This window comes from Diabrotica undecimpunctata, chromosome 6 (assembly GCF_040954645.1).
Source record: "Diabrotica undecimpunctata isolate CICGRU chromosome 6, icDiaUnde3, whole genome shotgun sequence".
Taxonomy (NCBI): Eukaryota; Metazoa; Arthropoda; class Insecta; order Coleoptera; family Chrysomelidae; genus Diabrotica; species Diabrotica undecimpunctata.
The window spans coordinates 36,328,836-36,344,120 of record NC_092808.1 but is presented as its reverse complement, the minus strand read 5'-3'; the positions used below and the strand labels follow the sequence as shown (position 1 = coordinate 36,344,120).

At 36.2% G+C, this 15,285-nt stretch overlaps 1 protein-coding gene across 1 annotated transcript; it reads left to right on the top strand.

Annotated features, from left to right (window-relative positions):
• Positions 1-4,334: 4,334 nt before the first annotated feature.
• On the top strand, positions 4,335-8,980 carry LOC140442635 (uncharacterized). The gene is made up of 2 exons (XM_072533640.1): positions 4,335-5,240; positions 8,535-8,980. The coding sequence occupies exons 1-2, from the start codon at positions 4,443-4,445 to the stop codon at positions 8,958-8,960; spliced, it is 1,224 nt and encodes a 407-aa protein (XP_072389741.1). The 5' UTR covers positions 4,335-4,442; the 3' UTR covers positions 8,961-8,980.
• Positions 8,981-15,285: the final 6,305 nt, after the last annotated feature.

The window sequence follows — 15,285 nt, the reverse complement described above, 5'->3', positions numbered from 1 at the left end:
CTTTCTGCCATTAGGTCATTCTCAGAAAGTTGTGTTTAGTAGTCTATCATCATTAGATCTCAGTACATGTCCTGCAAATCTTATTTGATTTGCCTTAATATATCGTACTATGTTTTCTTCTTCATAGAGTGCTTTGAGTTCCTGGTTATGTATTTATCTCCACTCTCCTGTTTTCTCGCCTCTACAAGGCGAAACGATCGTACGGAGGATCTTCTGTTCTGAGACTAATGATTTTGTTGTTTCACGCTGGTTTAGTGTCTATTTTTCACTTCCAAACGTTAGTATGGGACGAATTACAGTTTTGTATACCCTTGTTTTAGTTTCCTTTGAGAGTAATTTTGATTTAAGTAGCGACGGTAAGGAATAATACGCTATATTTTCTGCCGTAATTCTAGCTGCTACATATCTTTTATGTTTTTATGTTCGTCTGTTATCATTGCTCCAAAGTATTTGAATTTTTTGACAACTTCCAAATTGTATTCATTTATAGAGTTGTTAACAATATTTTTATATTCTTTGTTCAGAACATTGAATCTCACAAAGGGGTGGTGGTGCAATGTTGCTAAGCACTTGACTTGGGTTGGTGTGGATTTAATTAATTACTCCAGAGATCATTTTCATGGTGTCTTTTAGCTGGACATTAAAATTCAGCTACAGAATAAATACGAGCTAAGCCTACTGACCTGAGTGTAGATGATGACCTTTTGAATGATGTTATTTTTAATTTTTAGCTTCTCGTCAACTGTATTTTAATATTCTTTAAACCTTAACGTTATGTCAAGAGTTACACCTATTGATTTTAGGTGTTTAATGTGGTTAAGTTGTGTATTATCAAAGTGAACCTTAAGTGTTCTTGAAGCCAAATTGTTGTTTTAGTGGAAGCAGGTTACTTTTGTTTTACAGGCGTTCGGTCGAAGCCTACATTTTTGAAAGTTACTTCCCATAACCTTTCATAACGTATTCTGTCATAATCTCTTCAGATTCTTCTACTGATTTTTTGTGCTAATAAAGCTTAGTCGTCGTTATAGCCAAACTTTTTTGATGTTGTTATCGGTCTGTCTGCGATGTAAAGGCTAAAAAGTAGTGGTGGGAGTACCAAACCTTGCAGGTAGACCATTTTTGAGTTTTCCGGGGGACTTATTTCTAATCCCATAATTACTTGAAATACTCTGTTGGCGAGCATATTTTCTATTAATCTGAGAACCTTGACCAACCAAAGCATCGACAAACCGTACATAGAAACTTTAGCAAATATATGCAGACAATCAAAAGCTAAGGTAAAAATTTATGGAAACACTCCAGAATTTCCCACTACTAGAGGCATCCAACAAGGAGACGCAATATCACCAAAGCTCTTCACTGCAACTGTAGAAAATATAATCACTGAATATATGAATCGCTAACTGCAGAAAGGCATCATGTCCAATATGTACGAATTTTGTGTATTTTATTAAAATTGTTTCCAGTAGCAAAACGCAACGTTTACTATAAAAAGGAAACACGTCCGCATATTAGTATTGGCATGACAACGCTTTCAATATTCTATTTACTGCAGAAAGGAAACTAGTTCAGCACAAGTTCTCTTTCTGTGGTAAACTGTTGCGGCGCTAGAACTGCGTGGCAAATAGAACTATTCTCACAGCTGAGTTTAGTCAGACAATATTGTACTTTTTTTATTGATGATTGTTGTCGTCTTTACTGTGGATAATTAGATTAGATTAGAATGAGTGGATCAGATGAGGAATGGCGTGTAAACAAGAAAATAAAAGGTTTTACTAATGATGACAAATATAAAAGGCACATAATAAAGAAGTCTAAAGTGGCTGGACAAGAAGACGTACACTATGTTGGCAAAACTGTACCAGCTAAAAAACCAGGCTCAAATTTTTGCAGGTAAATATTGTTTTATTCATTGTCGTTAACTTGTACATTTTGGTTTAAATACAATTTTACTGATAATTTAATCTTGTATGTATTTCGAAGTAATATTAGGCTACTAAAACCCAACCTCAAAGACATTTACTTATCTCCAATATATTTTTCACTGAATTACTGTTACAATAAAGTCTTTTGTAGTTTCGATTGCAAATCTAATTGCCTTGAAGTTTTCACTGAAAAAGATATGATTGAAATATCCGCCAAACTAAATAACGTGACAACCAAAACGGAACAGGACATTTGCATCCAATCTGTTATGGAAATTAGTCAGATTGCAAGGGAAAGACCCAGGTCTAGTTCGTCAACCGAGAAACCCAAGGCTTTTAGTGTGATTTATTATGTAGCACACAATGGAAAACATACAAAAATATTTAATACGGATACACTGCAAAGCAGTGTTACTGTTTGTCCCATATATTGCAACTAAATGAAACACCAACTGACAACAGAGAAAAAAACCTTTCAGGAAATGCAATACCTGGGTCCGTACTGTACTGTCTAAATTCAGGTATCATGTAGAATCATTCCCCACCAAAGTACATCACTTTACAGGAAAAGAAAGAAAGTATTTTTCAGCTAATATGAATTTAAAAATCATGTACGACATGCTCATTAAAAAGAACATATTTTCCTTATTTCAACAATAGGAACTGAGAAAAGGCTCCCCTACAAGTTTTTTTTGACATATTTCGAGGAAAACTACCCGTCTATTGGCTTTGCCCAACAAGTTAAAGATGCATGTGTTACATGTGAGGAACTAAATTTAAAAATAAAAAGTCCTGTTTTGAATGAGAATGCAAAGCGAACAGCTGTCGCTGAGCTAACAATACACAAGCGTAAATCTAAAAAGTTCTATGCAGCACTGAAAGAAGTGACCACGCAGTGTGTCAGTAAGCCTGAAGGAAATGTTGACATCTGCATAGATTTTATGGCCAACATATCTTTACCTTGTATTCCTGTCCAAGATACCAATTACCTTAGACTGTAGCACACTGTAAATGTCTTTGGTGTGCATAATCTCGCGACACGGGAATGTACAATTTTTATCTATCATGAAGGTGAAGGTAGTAAAGGCTCAATTTGTACTATGTCAGATTGGTACATAAAAAACAAAATTGGCAGTGATGTAAAAAACCTTTATTTGTTTCGGGACAACTGCCCAGGGCAAAATAAAAATAATACTGTGATTCGCATGCTGATGTACTTGTGTGAGATAAAAAAGTTTATTGAAGTCAAACTAACATTTCCTGTTAGGGGCCACTCTTTTATGCCAAATGACAGAGATTTTGGCATCATCAGAAGAAAATTAAAGCAAGAAGAACGATATTATACTATTAATAATGTTGAAGAGCTTATAATGAAATCATCAAAAATTGACGGCAAATTTTCTGTTATGAAAATGACTGCTGATGATTTCATTGACTTCAGTTCATGGTGGCCCCAGTTTTATAAAAAAAAAATCTGCCTAAGTGATGGTTCGTATGTCGTAAGAAACCAAAAAAGGGCTTTTGCCATATCACAATACAGAGAAAAAACTTTTTTATCAAAGAATCCTAACACGGTTCAATGTAAGATGAACATCGGCGGCTTCATAATGAATGAATTCTACGGAATGCAGTACAGGCAATTCAGGCTCCTACTAGAAGAGCATATTCAACTGTACTTCCAATTAACAAGAAAATGAAAGACATGAGGAAAACATTGGTATACATCCCGGAAGAAAAAATGAATTTTTGGAATCCGATTTTGTCATGGCCAATCACACCGGCATTTACAGAAGAAAACTAAAAACTTGAACTGAAATTTACTTCAAAGTGTTAATTTATGATTTAATTGCTTTATTTCATGTATAGGACATTGTTTTATTTCATTACAATTAATTCTCATAAAATATTCTGTTTTTATATTGATTGTTTTCCTTAGAACTTCTTAAAGTTTCTTGTTTACGGTAGAAAGGGAACATGTCGTTAACACCAAAAAATTTTCTACGCTCTCCTCCTAAAATATTTAAATATTTTATAAGTATGTAGTGGTCCAGAATGCCCAATCACATAAATCTTAAATGCAAAAAATTAGTACCAGTAGTGTGTTTGAGTTTACCAAGTTTTTTGCCTCTCCTGAAAAATGGGCAAAACTGGACTTGTTGCCTTTCTGTTCTGCAGTTAGCGATTCGTATATTTACTGAATGATTTTAAATACATTTATTAAAATTTCCATGCAATATTTTAAATATTCTAGATCATTTTAAAATACAGTAGTACTATTCAAATAAGATTTTGATTATCGTTATAATCTGTATAATAAATTAATTGCAACACTATTGTACTAAAAATGACAAAATGTATATTTGTGTTAGTGTAAGTTATCTATTCTGAGTGTATGTATTATGGGACAAGTAGTATGTACGAAATAATGTTTATTTGAATAAATTCGTGTAGATAAAATTTGTAAATGTTATCGCACCTGATTCAACTCGTTAAATTATTTATTCATATCATTACAACATGTATAAAGTTTTAGACGAAAAAACCAAAAATGATGTATTTTCTTGTATCGAAAGAACTGTGGAAGATGCAAATTTTTTCGAATATAAAATAGATTTTCAAGTGGTACCAATTTTCTACAGGTTTGAACTAGACTGGCTTATCATTTTGACACATATAAAAGGAGTTGATTATAAGAAAAACAAGCTATATTTGGATTTGACTCTTAAAATAAGTGAAAAATGTGAAAGTGAAAACGTTTTAAGACAATTTTTTAAAAGGGAGCAATACCTTTTCAAAAATGTTATACACGTTTTAGTAAAACTGTGTAGGAAAAACAAAGTGAGATGTCCGCCTCTTCCTTTACCTATGTGTTATAAAATGTTTTGTACAGATGACAGAGATGTGTTAGTTTATAATAACTTGTTTTCAATGGGGTTTAAACCACTTCGAAGTAGAGCATTTTCAAGACCCATTCCAGTTAATATAATTCTAAAGAAATTAGCTGAATTTCATGCTCTCTCCTTTTCTGTATTTGATCAGTATAGTGAAGAGTTTCAGGAAGTTCTGTCGAAGTGGGTACCAGATATTCAATCTTTACTTGTATCCTTAAACCTAGAAGATAACTTAAAAGCTGGTCTAACAGTTGTTGCTGATATGTTGGTGCAAGAAAAAAGATTTGATCTGAAGGAGAAATTGGATAAGGATTTAAAAGATGGTTTTCTCGCTATTGCTAACAAAGTACTGTCCGAAGTCCCTGAGGAAACTGTAGTAATTCATGGAGATCTCTGGGATCATAATATTTTAGTTCAATATGAGGTACGTAATCTATAGAGAATTTTATATATTGATATCAAGAATATTACAGTTTTCACTGTTGTCTCTCAATGAACTTTTTCTATTTGGTACTGCCATTGCATTCTCTTCTCTTTTTATCTGTAGAGTAGACATCTGCACCTGGATATGTTTTTGTTGAGGTGATAGAATTTTAAACCTTTTATTTATGTTAATAAAACAATTTGATTTCTTATGATTTTTCCTGGGGTATCACCTGGTGCTTTCCATGTATACAGCCTTCTTGGGTATAATTTAAAAAGTGTATTCCTTATAACCATATCCGTCTCTTGGCAGAATTGGATCAGTCTTTCTCCTCTTTCGTTTCTTATGCCAATACCATATGACCCCACAACATTCTCGACTATACCTTGTACTATTTTGGCATTGAAATCGCCCATGATAATAGTAAGTTCATGTTTTTTGGTCAGTTTTAGAGAGTCTTCTTGAATCTGATAGAAATTTTCTATTTCTTCTATAGTGGATTCTTATAACGGTGCGTAGACCTGAAGGATGTTTATATTAGAAGTACTTGAGTTAATTTTCAATAGCACAACTCTGTCTGATATGAGCATAGATCCTATTACTACTTTAGCTATTTCCCTTTTTACATATATCCCTACGCCATTTCTGTTCTGTCGTCTCCAGAATAATAGATATGGTGTTCATCTATAATTCTTATTCCTAAAATATCTTTGTTCAGGCGAGTCATTTCTTGAATATTTGCTGCTTTGCCTCCTTGGTACATGCTTTGAATGTTCCACGTACCAATCCTTTTAACTTTTGGGACATTATTGGCTGACCAGGGGATTCTTAGCACCCTCTCCCAACTGAAGGGGTGCATGGGACTGAAGGCCGTTTGTTTTGGATTTTCAGCAATTGTGATGTCCTAGGAATATCCTTATGGATCTTATGTGGCAGTCATCCCGTGGCTTTCCACATCTCAACGTAGTTGGCTAATTTAGCTCTTCTGCCTTTGAAGTCAATTTCTCAGATCCAAGGCAATGAAGTGCCCTTCCACATGTCAGTTTTTCCACTCGTAGCTGTTGACCAACAAATGAGGGATTACTTTTACCGGTAATCGTTCGATAACGTCGCAGTATCACAACCGGTTAAATCATAATTACCGCCGGTGATTATTCAATAGATCGATAAAGAAATTTTTCCGGTAAAGAAATGACATAGCTGCTGCCCTAAGCCATATTCTTAGTTGATCCGCGGGTGTTTATTTGGCAAAGGCTTCTTTACACCTGTCCCACATATCTGTAGGACGTTTCCTATCAGCTATTGGGACGCGCCGTGTCGAGGTTGAGAACTACCCCCCTCCAAGAAGTACTGAAGAGCCCCTACTCAATTCAGAACCCCTCCTTCTTGGAAACTACACCGGCATGGGTGTAGTTAAACATAAACATATAATTGTATTATACGTTTATGATAATAGTTTAGGTTAGGTTAGGTTAGGTTAGGTTAAGTTAGCTTGGGTTTTTTTTTTTACATTACACATGTTGTCCTGTCCCATATATGTTGTCCTGTCCGTGTGTGCATGTAACCAGAGAGGGCTATTGCCCAGAAAAATGATTGGTATTAAAAAATGTGATATAAGACGACTAAAAGATACGGAAACAAAAGGGACAGTCGCACGAGTTCTTTCAGAAAAGCTAAGTAACATGGAGCAAACATATCATTCAGAAAAATCACTCCAGAATATATGTGAAACCTTTAACAAGATCAGAGGGGAACATCTAATAGAAAATAAAGAGAAAAGGAAAACCTTTTGAAATCCGAATCGGGTCTCACTATGTGCATTATAAAATTGAAAATGTATTATACCGGGCGGACACAAAATGTAGATGGACCAACTAACAAATATTTTCTAAAATGAAAATAAACACGGCTAAATGAGAGGGCCTCTAATGCAATGTGGGTATTTGAAAATTGATTCTAAAAAGTAGCGGATTTGCACGCTACAACGTACCAGAACTCTTTGATGATAATAGGTCCGAACAACCTCCTTCCTACATATGTAATGATCACTTACCAATCACATCAGATAAAGTGGAAACAGCAATATCACAACTAAAAGATGGCAAAGCTCCTGGACCTGACGATGCGAATGCTGAACTCATAAAGCTATTTAACACCGACGGTGTAAAGTACGGAGTAATACCAAGATCATAGTCGAAGTCAACCTTTATTGCTCTACCAACGAAAACAAAATACGTATGCTGCAATGATTTCCGGACTATCAGCTTAATGAGCTACATAAAGTTATTTCTAAAAGTCATACATCAAAGGATATATAGACTGTGCGAAGAAAAAATCAGCCGTCCACAGTTTGGTTTTCGGAACTCAGTGGGTACGAGAGAGGCTCTCTTACCCGAGAATCAGGAGAATCCGAGGATATCAAAATCAAACGTGGGGTCCGACAGGAATGTATGCTATCACCCTTGCTTTTCAACATATACTCTGAGGAAATCTTTCAAAAACCAGTAGAGGATGTTGAAGCCGGAATTCGAATTACCGGAGAATGTATCAATAACATCAAATACGCGGATGTCACGGTTTAATTCGCTGACAATTATAAAGCCTTCCAGGAAAATGAATAGAATCATAGAAGTGAGTCAGAGATATGGACTTTCACTGACCATTAAGAAAACAAAATGTATAATGATCTCTAAGAAGGAACAGCAAATTGAAAGAATCAGTGTGAATAGTCAACCAATAGAAGGAGTAGTAAAAACATACACCTACCTTGGTACGAACCTCAATGAAAATTGGGACCATTCCCTAGAAATAAAATGTAGGATAGTGAAAGCAAGATCTACGTTTAAAAAAATGGCTAAGCTATTTATATGCCACGATTTATCAGTACCCATAAAAATCAGGTTACTACGATGTTATATATTTCCTATACTGTTGTACGGAGTTGAGTTGTTGACTCCCACAGACACTACCTGCAAGAAAATTGAGGCTTTGGAAATGTGGCTTTATCGTTGAATTCGGAAGATATGCTATACCGACCACGTTACTAACCAGGACGTTTTATTAAGAATGCAAAAAGGAAAAGAGTTATTAATCAGAATAAAAACAGCCAAAATCGAATACCTCGGTCACATCATGACGAACAGCAACAGATATGAGTTGCTACAATAAATTATACAAGGAAAAGAAGAAAGAAGAGGACCAGGAAGCGAAAATGAGCTACATATTATGAACGATAAACTTTTGTAAAAGTTTTAATTTTCAAAATTTTATTTATTATTTAAATTTATTTTTCAGAGAGACAATCCGGAAGTTCCTAAAGATGTAAAATTTGTATGCTGGAATATGTCGACTGTTCATTCTCCCGTACTGGATTTGGGATATTTCCTGTATTTTATCTATTCCGAAGACATAAATCAAAATTTTGAAAGTTACGTAGAGTATTACTATATGGAATTTTGTAATTATGTAGCGAGAGTAGGAAGTAATCCAACCAAGTTTCCGTTTTTGACTCTCTTAGACCATTTTAAAAGATATTCCATAATGAATTTGTTGGTTGCTCTTGGTGGAATCCCATTAATAACAGTTGATCAGCACCTTGGTCCAGACAAAGAGGATTTCGAACCTTTTACTTACTCTGATCTGCAAGATGATGTTAAGAATATTATTAAAACAAAAATAATTGGTATTCTCGAATTACATTATAAGTATTTTGGAGACTAGTTTAATAAAAATTATTATAATTTTTTTATTTGATTTCAATCGTTGTCAAAAGATCTCATAGATGGCACTACTATAATGTAATTGTTGTAGTATTGGCACACTGAAAATTGTTCTGAGATGAGTATCTATTGCTTGGTATTCTTCAATTTTGGTATGCTTGACGCTTCTGCTTTTCCTATGTCTTACTCTATTTTTTTTATTGTCGTCCGTCAGTGTTCGAATATTGTAGGAGCATAGCCAAATTGTCATCTTGTGGCAGCCGGGTCTTACCCAGGGATGCTTAGCACCCCCCCTTCCGTTAATTGTTTGATCGCTGCCGTGATCAAGTCTCTGGGAAGTGCTGGGCACTGGGGGCCTTTTCTTTTTTGTCCTGTACATTGACTTGAAGGTTTGGACCGTTATCTCCTCACGCTGGTCCAGTGCGGGTTGAGGAGGGAAGGGAAGGATTTGGGTAGGTCTGGGTTGGTGGGTAAGATTTAGGGCTTAGGATCCGTTTCTCTCCCGGAAGAGCATTGGGAGAAAAAGCCGAGCTCGCGTGGGCAGGGGCGCATCCCTGAAGCAGACCTGTCTTTACCGGGATCGTAAAGAGTGTCTACCCGCTACCCTGCCTAGTCTTACTCTATATGGTCCGTAAATATTGCTGGGGAAATTCCTGTGATTTTACTTTTATCAGGCCTTCAATTATATAATTTTTAGAGTTTCTTTTTCATTCATCCTCTCTACATCTAATTGGTGTACATAAACTCATTTTGAGGTTTCATTCTAGATTTAAACTTATATTCGACTGTCGAGAGAGTTGATTTTACTAATTTAATTAAGAGCATTGATACATTGGCTTTATGTCAATGTTAAGAGAATCATTAAGTCATTGTATGATAGAATCAAAATTACTTGTTCTAATTTGTTCCAAAATTCGTGCCGAAATTCTTTGCTTGCGTTTTCAGTTTGTTCCTTCCCATATGAAGCAGTTCCTGTGTTCTTTTTGTATATGGTATACCAATGAAGATTTTTTCATATTTCTTTCCAAATATCGTTCATAACTTTCCCGGATTCAGTCCTTTACAGCCCTAGGTACTGCAGCCTTTGGTAATCCCAGATTCACAGCCTTTCCGATTGATTTATTAGATCCACTTCTAGCAAGTTGATCTGCATTTTCGCTGCTTTCGATGCCATAATACTCTAGTACCTAGACAAGCTCCTTCTTGTTTCGGTTTCCCAGTGAATTAAGTCATTTGATGCAGTCCCACACCAGCCTGGACGTCACTTACTAGACATGCTCTTTTTCAAGCGCTCTCTCATTATTTCTCTTTATACATTTCCATCGCATAAAAATCCGCTTAAAAAACGGTGCCGTTCCTCCCTAAGGCAAAGCTTTTGCTACTTCTTGGATTATTGGCGTATATTTCTTCCCCATACCCTCTTAAGTCTTAGGATCAGTCTGTATACCAGACCTACTGGTTTGTTGGTTGGGATACTCTTTATTTCTGTATACATTACTGTCTAAAATGGACACCCCATATGAATTTTTAAAATTGTATCATTTTGTTATGTAATCTGATTCCGCATTAAAAATGTCCTTCGCCACAGTCCGTGTGATACTCATAGGTCTTGTCCCTTCATTGTAAAGTTTCAGTGATTAATATATTCTGTGGGCTTCCAATCTTGCTTCTCCTTGTATTACCAAATGTCAGGGAGGCAGGCCTAGAAGAGCCTCCATAGCTGCTGTTAGAGTAGTACAAATGGCACCAGTTATCCCTATACACGCAAGTCTTTGCACCTTGCTGAATATAGCTTTTGCAGCTGTTTAAAGTATATTAGTTCACCACATTGCCGCTGCATAGGTAATTGAGGTTAATCACCATTGTGTACACCCAGTGCACCATGTCTTGTTTTAATCCCCATTTCGGCCCACAAATGCGTCTGAACCTTATATCATTTGTCACTGCATTGCTTGTTATTTGTTCTATTTGCCGGTTCAGGTAAGTTTTGAGTCTAGTATAACCATAGACATATAATACAAGATGAACTGACTGCTGCCATACACTCGCGTTCTCCCAGTACAACAGAGAAAACTGACGCTAAAAGTCCTTGTATTTTTTTTAATGGGCCGGGTTTATTGACCACATGACCTTCTCATTGGTCATTTAGCTCACATGGTCGATAAATCTGGAAATTTATGGTCGATTTATGGCAGCTCAACTATTTGTATTTATACTTAACCTCTCCCTTAAGCTGAATTTCTTGTCCCTACAGATTTAAAGGACCTAATCCCTCTAATTTTCGTCTACGTGTAAAAGCGATTATTATGGATTTGTGGAGACTTCACTCATTAATACGATCTCTGACTACCATATTGTACTTTTCTTACGAAATGACTACCAAACCATCCGCATATCTAATTGTTTTAAGATCATTTGCCTTTAAAGCCCCTATTAGTTCATCCATCACCAGATTCCACAGTCCATTCCCTCTATATTCAAAAAGGTTCCCAGTATCACCTCTTTATTTTCAATTATGTTCTTCACCTTTTCTACGAATCTGTGGAGTGGTCTCTGGCTTGAGTTCCCTGATCTGTAGGTAGGTTGTTCTTGACGTATTGGAGTATGTACCAATATACCTGTCTAGCAGTTTCTCTAATGTCTTTTGTAGGAATGACATTAGACTTTTTGGTCTTAGAGACTTTGCCTTTTTCCGTCCTCGTGTCCCTGGTTTAGGAATATAAGTTACTCTAATTTCTCTCCATGCTTTAGGTATGTACCCGAAATCTACACTATTTCTGAGTACATTGCATATTCTGTAGTACAAAGTTCCGGTCCCTTTTGTAATAACCCTGGATATATTCCATCCATTCGTGGTGATTTATACGACTCGCATGAGTTTATTGTCCATGCTACTTGTTTATAGTTGCAGTTAATTCTTAAGGACCTCTGCAAATCTTCGTTGACCTCTGATCCCCAGTCAATTGGTGATTCAATTATTTGTAATCCAAGGACGTGCAATCTGAAAAGCTCATCAGCGTTGTCTAGGAGTGAGTAAATTGATTATGATTTCTCATTTGAGAGCACCTTTTGAAGTTTAGCATAAGCATGAGTGCTTTTAGTTTCCTCACAGTGCTTCCTCCATGCGTTTCTCTTGGCTTCTTTTATAGCTATATAGTATTTCGTAATTTTATATTCTTTCACCTCCTCGGTTACTTCAGCCCTGTTAAATAGCTTCCTCCTCCTTTTCCTTAACACAAATAGTTCTTTATTCCGCCACGGCGTATCCCTGGTGAAACTCTTCTCCGTTAGAGGGCAGATTTCTTAGAATTCTGTCATTACAGCATCATTTAGATTATTTACTGTCATTTAGCCTCACACTTAGTTGAACGAGGGTTCCCATAAGTGACTTTTGCTGTTTTCCCCACTAAGGTGTATCTTATGTGTCTATGATCTGAGCAACTCTCCTCCTCAGACACATTCCAATATGATATAAAATTTCTCAGGAAATTTGATGCTATCGTAATATCTATTACTTAATTTCTATTTTTGGTTATGAAAGTCAGTTTTTTGTTAACATTTATTATGTCTTAATTATTTGTCATAATAAATTGCATTAATGACTCACCCCTCTTGTTGGTGTTTGTGCTTCTTCAGGTCCTGTGTTTTGCATTGGCATCGCAGCCAATGAGCAGCTGAATTTCTGTTTTTCTGCAGTAGCTCACCACTTCCTCTACTTTATTGGTCGGTGTCGCTGCTGAATCATCCGAAAAAAGATAGGCCAAGTTCAGAATAATTTCTCTCTGTCCAGAGTCCTTCCCGATCTTGACACTTACTACCGTCAGGTCTCTGGAACAGAACCGGCAAACACACAGGTACGGGGGACGAAGTAGATCTACTGTAGACCAATTCTCCATTTAATCCCAAACTTTTGACCTCCCTTTCGTTTAGTCTAGACTCTTGTACAAGGGCAATAATAAACGTCCTTTAAGCGCTACAAGAACTACCGTGGCTATCTTGTAGTGCTGGAGGTTAATCTGAACTACCCTTAGACCTATCTTTCTTAACTTGTAGATCTCTGAAGGTTATCCTACGAAGTCCAAGCTTTGTAGTTCTTTTCCTTCAGATTTCTGCAGGATTCTTTATCTATAGAAAAGAGTAGCCTCTTTCTCTATTTTCAGCTTAAAATGGACCAGTTGTATGTCCTCAGCACCGGATTCAGATGCTAAAGGTGCATTCTAACCAACTGTGTATCTATGGATTTTGACTCAGGGATAAAGACTAAGACCCGGTTTCTTATTGGAAAGGCCTTAAATTTGATCACTGTCAAACTCGCCTCCTCCCAGAGAGTGCCCAGTTTTTTAATCGATTCCATTAGAGTAATAATATTTCATTGGGTTTAATACATTTATTTAAACATACTTTTTAACAAAGTCTCCAAGAATCAACAATGTCCCAAAACCCATGTTCTAACAATGATCTTGACAAGTAGTGACAACTGACAAAGAGTCCCCATACATTGTGCCTAGAGCCCCGTGACCGTAATCATAACCTACTGATATGACATCTTTCCCCTTACATTTGATAGTCCTTAAAACGCACTGGAGGCCTTTTGATTCTAGCACTAGTTCTATTTTCAGCATTCATCTGGGAGGTTGAAGGTTCCTCTACTCCACAACTCTGATTCCCAGATGAGGAGTTTAATGATCTATCATTATGTGCGAAATCAGTATTCTTCTTAATTTCCGCTTTAACTAGGGAAGGCCTCAAGTGATAACTGTTTCGCCTGACCACTTCCCCATTTTCTTTCTGCACTAAATAAGATCTGGGTGCCTCATCTATTTTTTCCAGAATTTTACCTGGTCTCCATTCTCTACCCTCTCTGACACCTACATTCTCTCCTGGCACTATTTCTCTTCTTACCTTGGTGTTTCTATCATAATAATTTTTATATTCGTTTCTTTTTGCCTCTAGTTTCTCCCACTCTTCCTTCAGATTTACGTCTTTGTGCTTTTTATTTGATGGTAGCTTCGATCTAAGAACCCTGTTAGTCACTAATTGGGCCGGTGTTTTATCTGTTCCATTTATTGGAGTATTTCGATACTCCAGGAGCGCCATATCTAAGTCGTCACACTTTCTAAGCATGTTTTTTGCAATTTGAACGGCTCGCTCTGCCTGCCCATTAGACCGTGGATAGCGGGGACTGGACGTTACAAACCGAAAATCCCAGTCTTTAGCAAATTGCTGACAATGCCACGAATTATAAGGCATGTTATCTGATACGACTTCATAGGGTATTCCGTGTGTTGAAAAAATTTTCTTTAACTCCTTGATGACCACCTGAGAAGTTTTTGAATTAATTTTCACTATATCGAGCCATTTAGAAAAATAATCGATCAGAACTAGATATGACTGTCCACCATAATCTAATATATCACTTGCTACCTTTTCAAAAGGTGCTTGAGGCAACTCTCTAAGTAATAGTGGTTCTTTAGCATTGTGACTTTTAAATATCTCACACTTGCTACAATTTCTTACCTAGTCTTCTATACTTTTGTTCATTTGTGGCCAATGTAATATCTGTCTTGCTCTCTGTTGGGTTTTCTGAATGCCAAAATGACTTGAATGCAATAATCTTAGCATGCTCTCTCTCAATATTTTTGGGACTATAACTCTGTCTTTGTAAAATATTAGTCCGTCAAGTAAATATAGTTCATTTCTTATATAATAATAATACCTAATTGAATCGCTTACTTTTAACAAAGTTTTGGGCCACCCTTGTATACAATATTTCTTTACTAGTTTCAGATCCTCATCAGCATCCACTTCAGTCCTAAATTGTTCTCTCTTCTCATCAGTCATGTCAATAGTATGAACTATTTCTGTAATAAATTTATCATCATCCACTTCATCTTTTATAAAATTCCTCGATAATAAATCTGCCACATGCATGAACTTGCCTGGCTTAAATTTTACCTCTATGTCATATTTAGATAATCTTACCCTAATCCTTTGTAATCTCGGCGACATTATGTCCGCAATGCCTTTATGCATTAATGCCTCCAAAGGCTTATGGTCAGAATCAATTTGCACTTTCCTTCCGTAGATAAAATTGTGAAATTTATTGCATGCATAAAGGATTGCCAAGAACTCCTTTTCAATTTGACTCATATTTGACTCTGCTAGTGCATCAGAATGTCTATATGTCCATACCCATGCATTACTTTTTTTTAAGAGTTCTCTTAAGGGCGTGGAAATCTCTGACAAGTTTGGAATGAATGCCCTTAAATAATTTACCATTCCCAAAATTTGTTGTAATTCCTTTTTATTTTCTGGATCCTTCAATC

Coding starts and splice junctions, on each gene's coding strand:
- LOC140442635 (XM_072533640.1), top strand. CDS start 4,443: ATGTATAAAGTTTTAGACGAAAAAACCAAAAATGATGTATTTTCTTGT. Junction 5,241..8,534: donor ATATTTTAGTTCAATATGAG/GTACGTAATCTA, acceptor TTTATTTTTCAG/AGAGACAATCCGGAAGTTCC.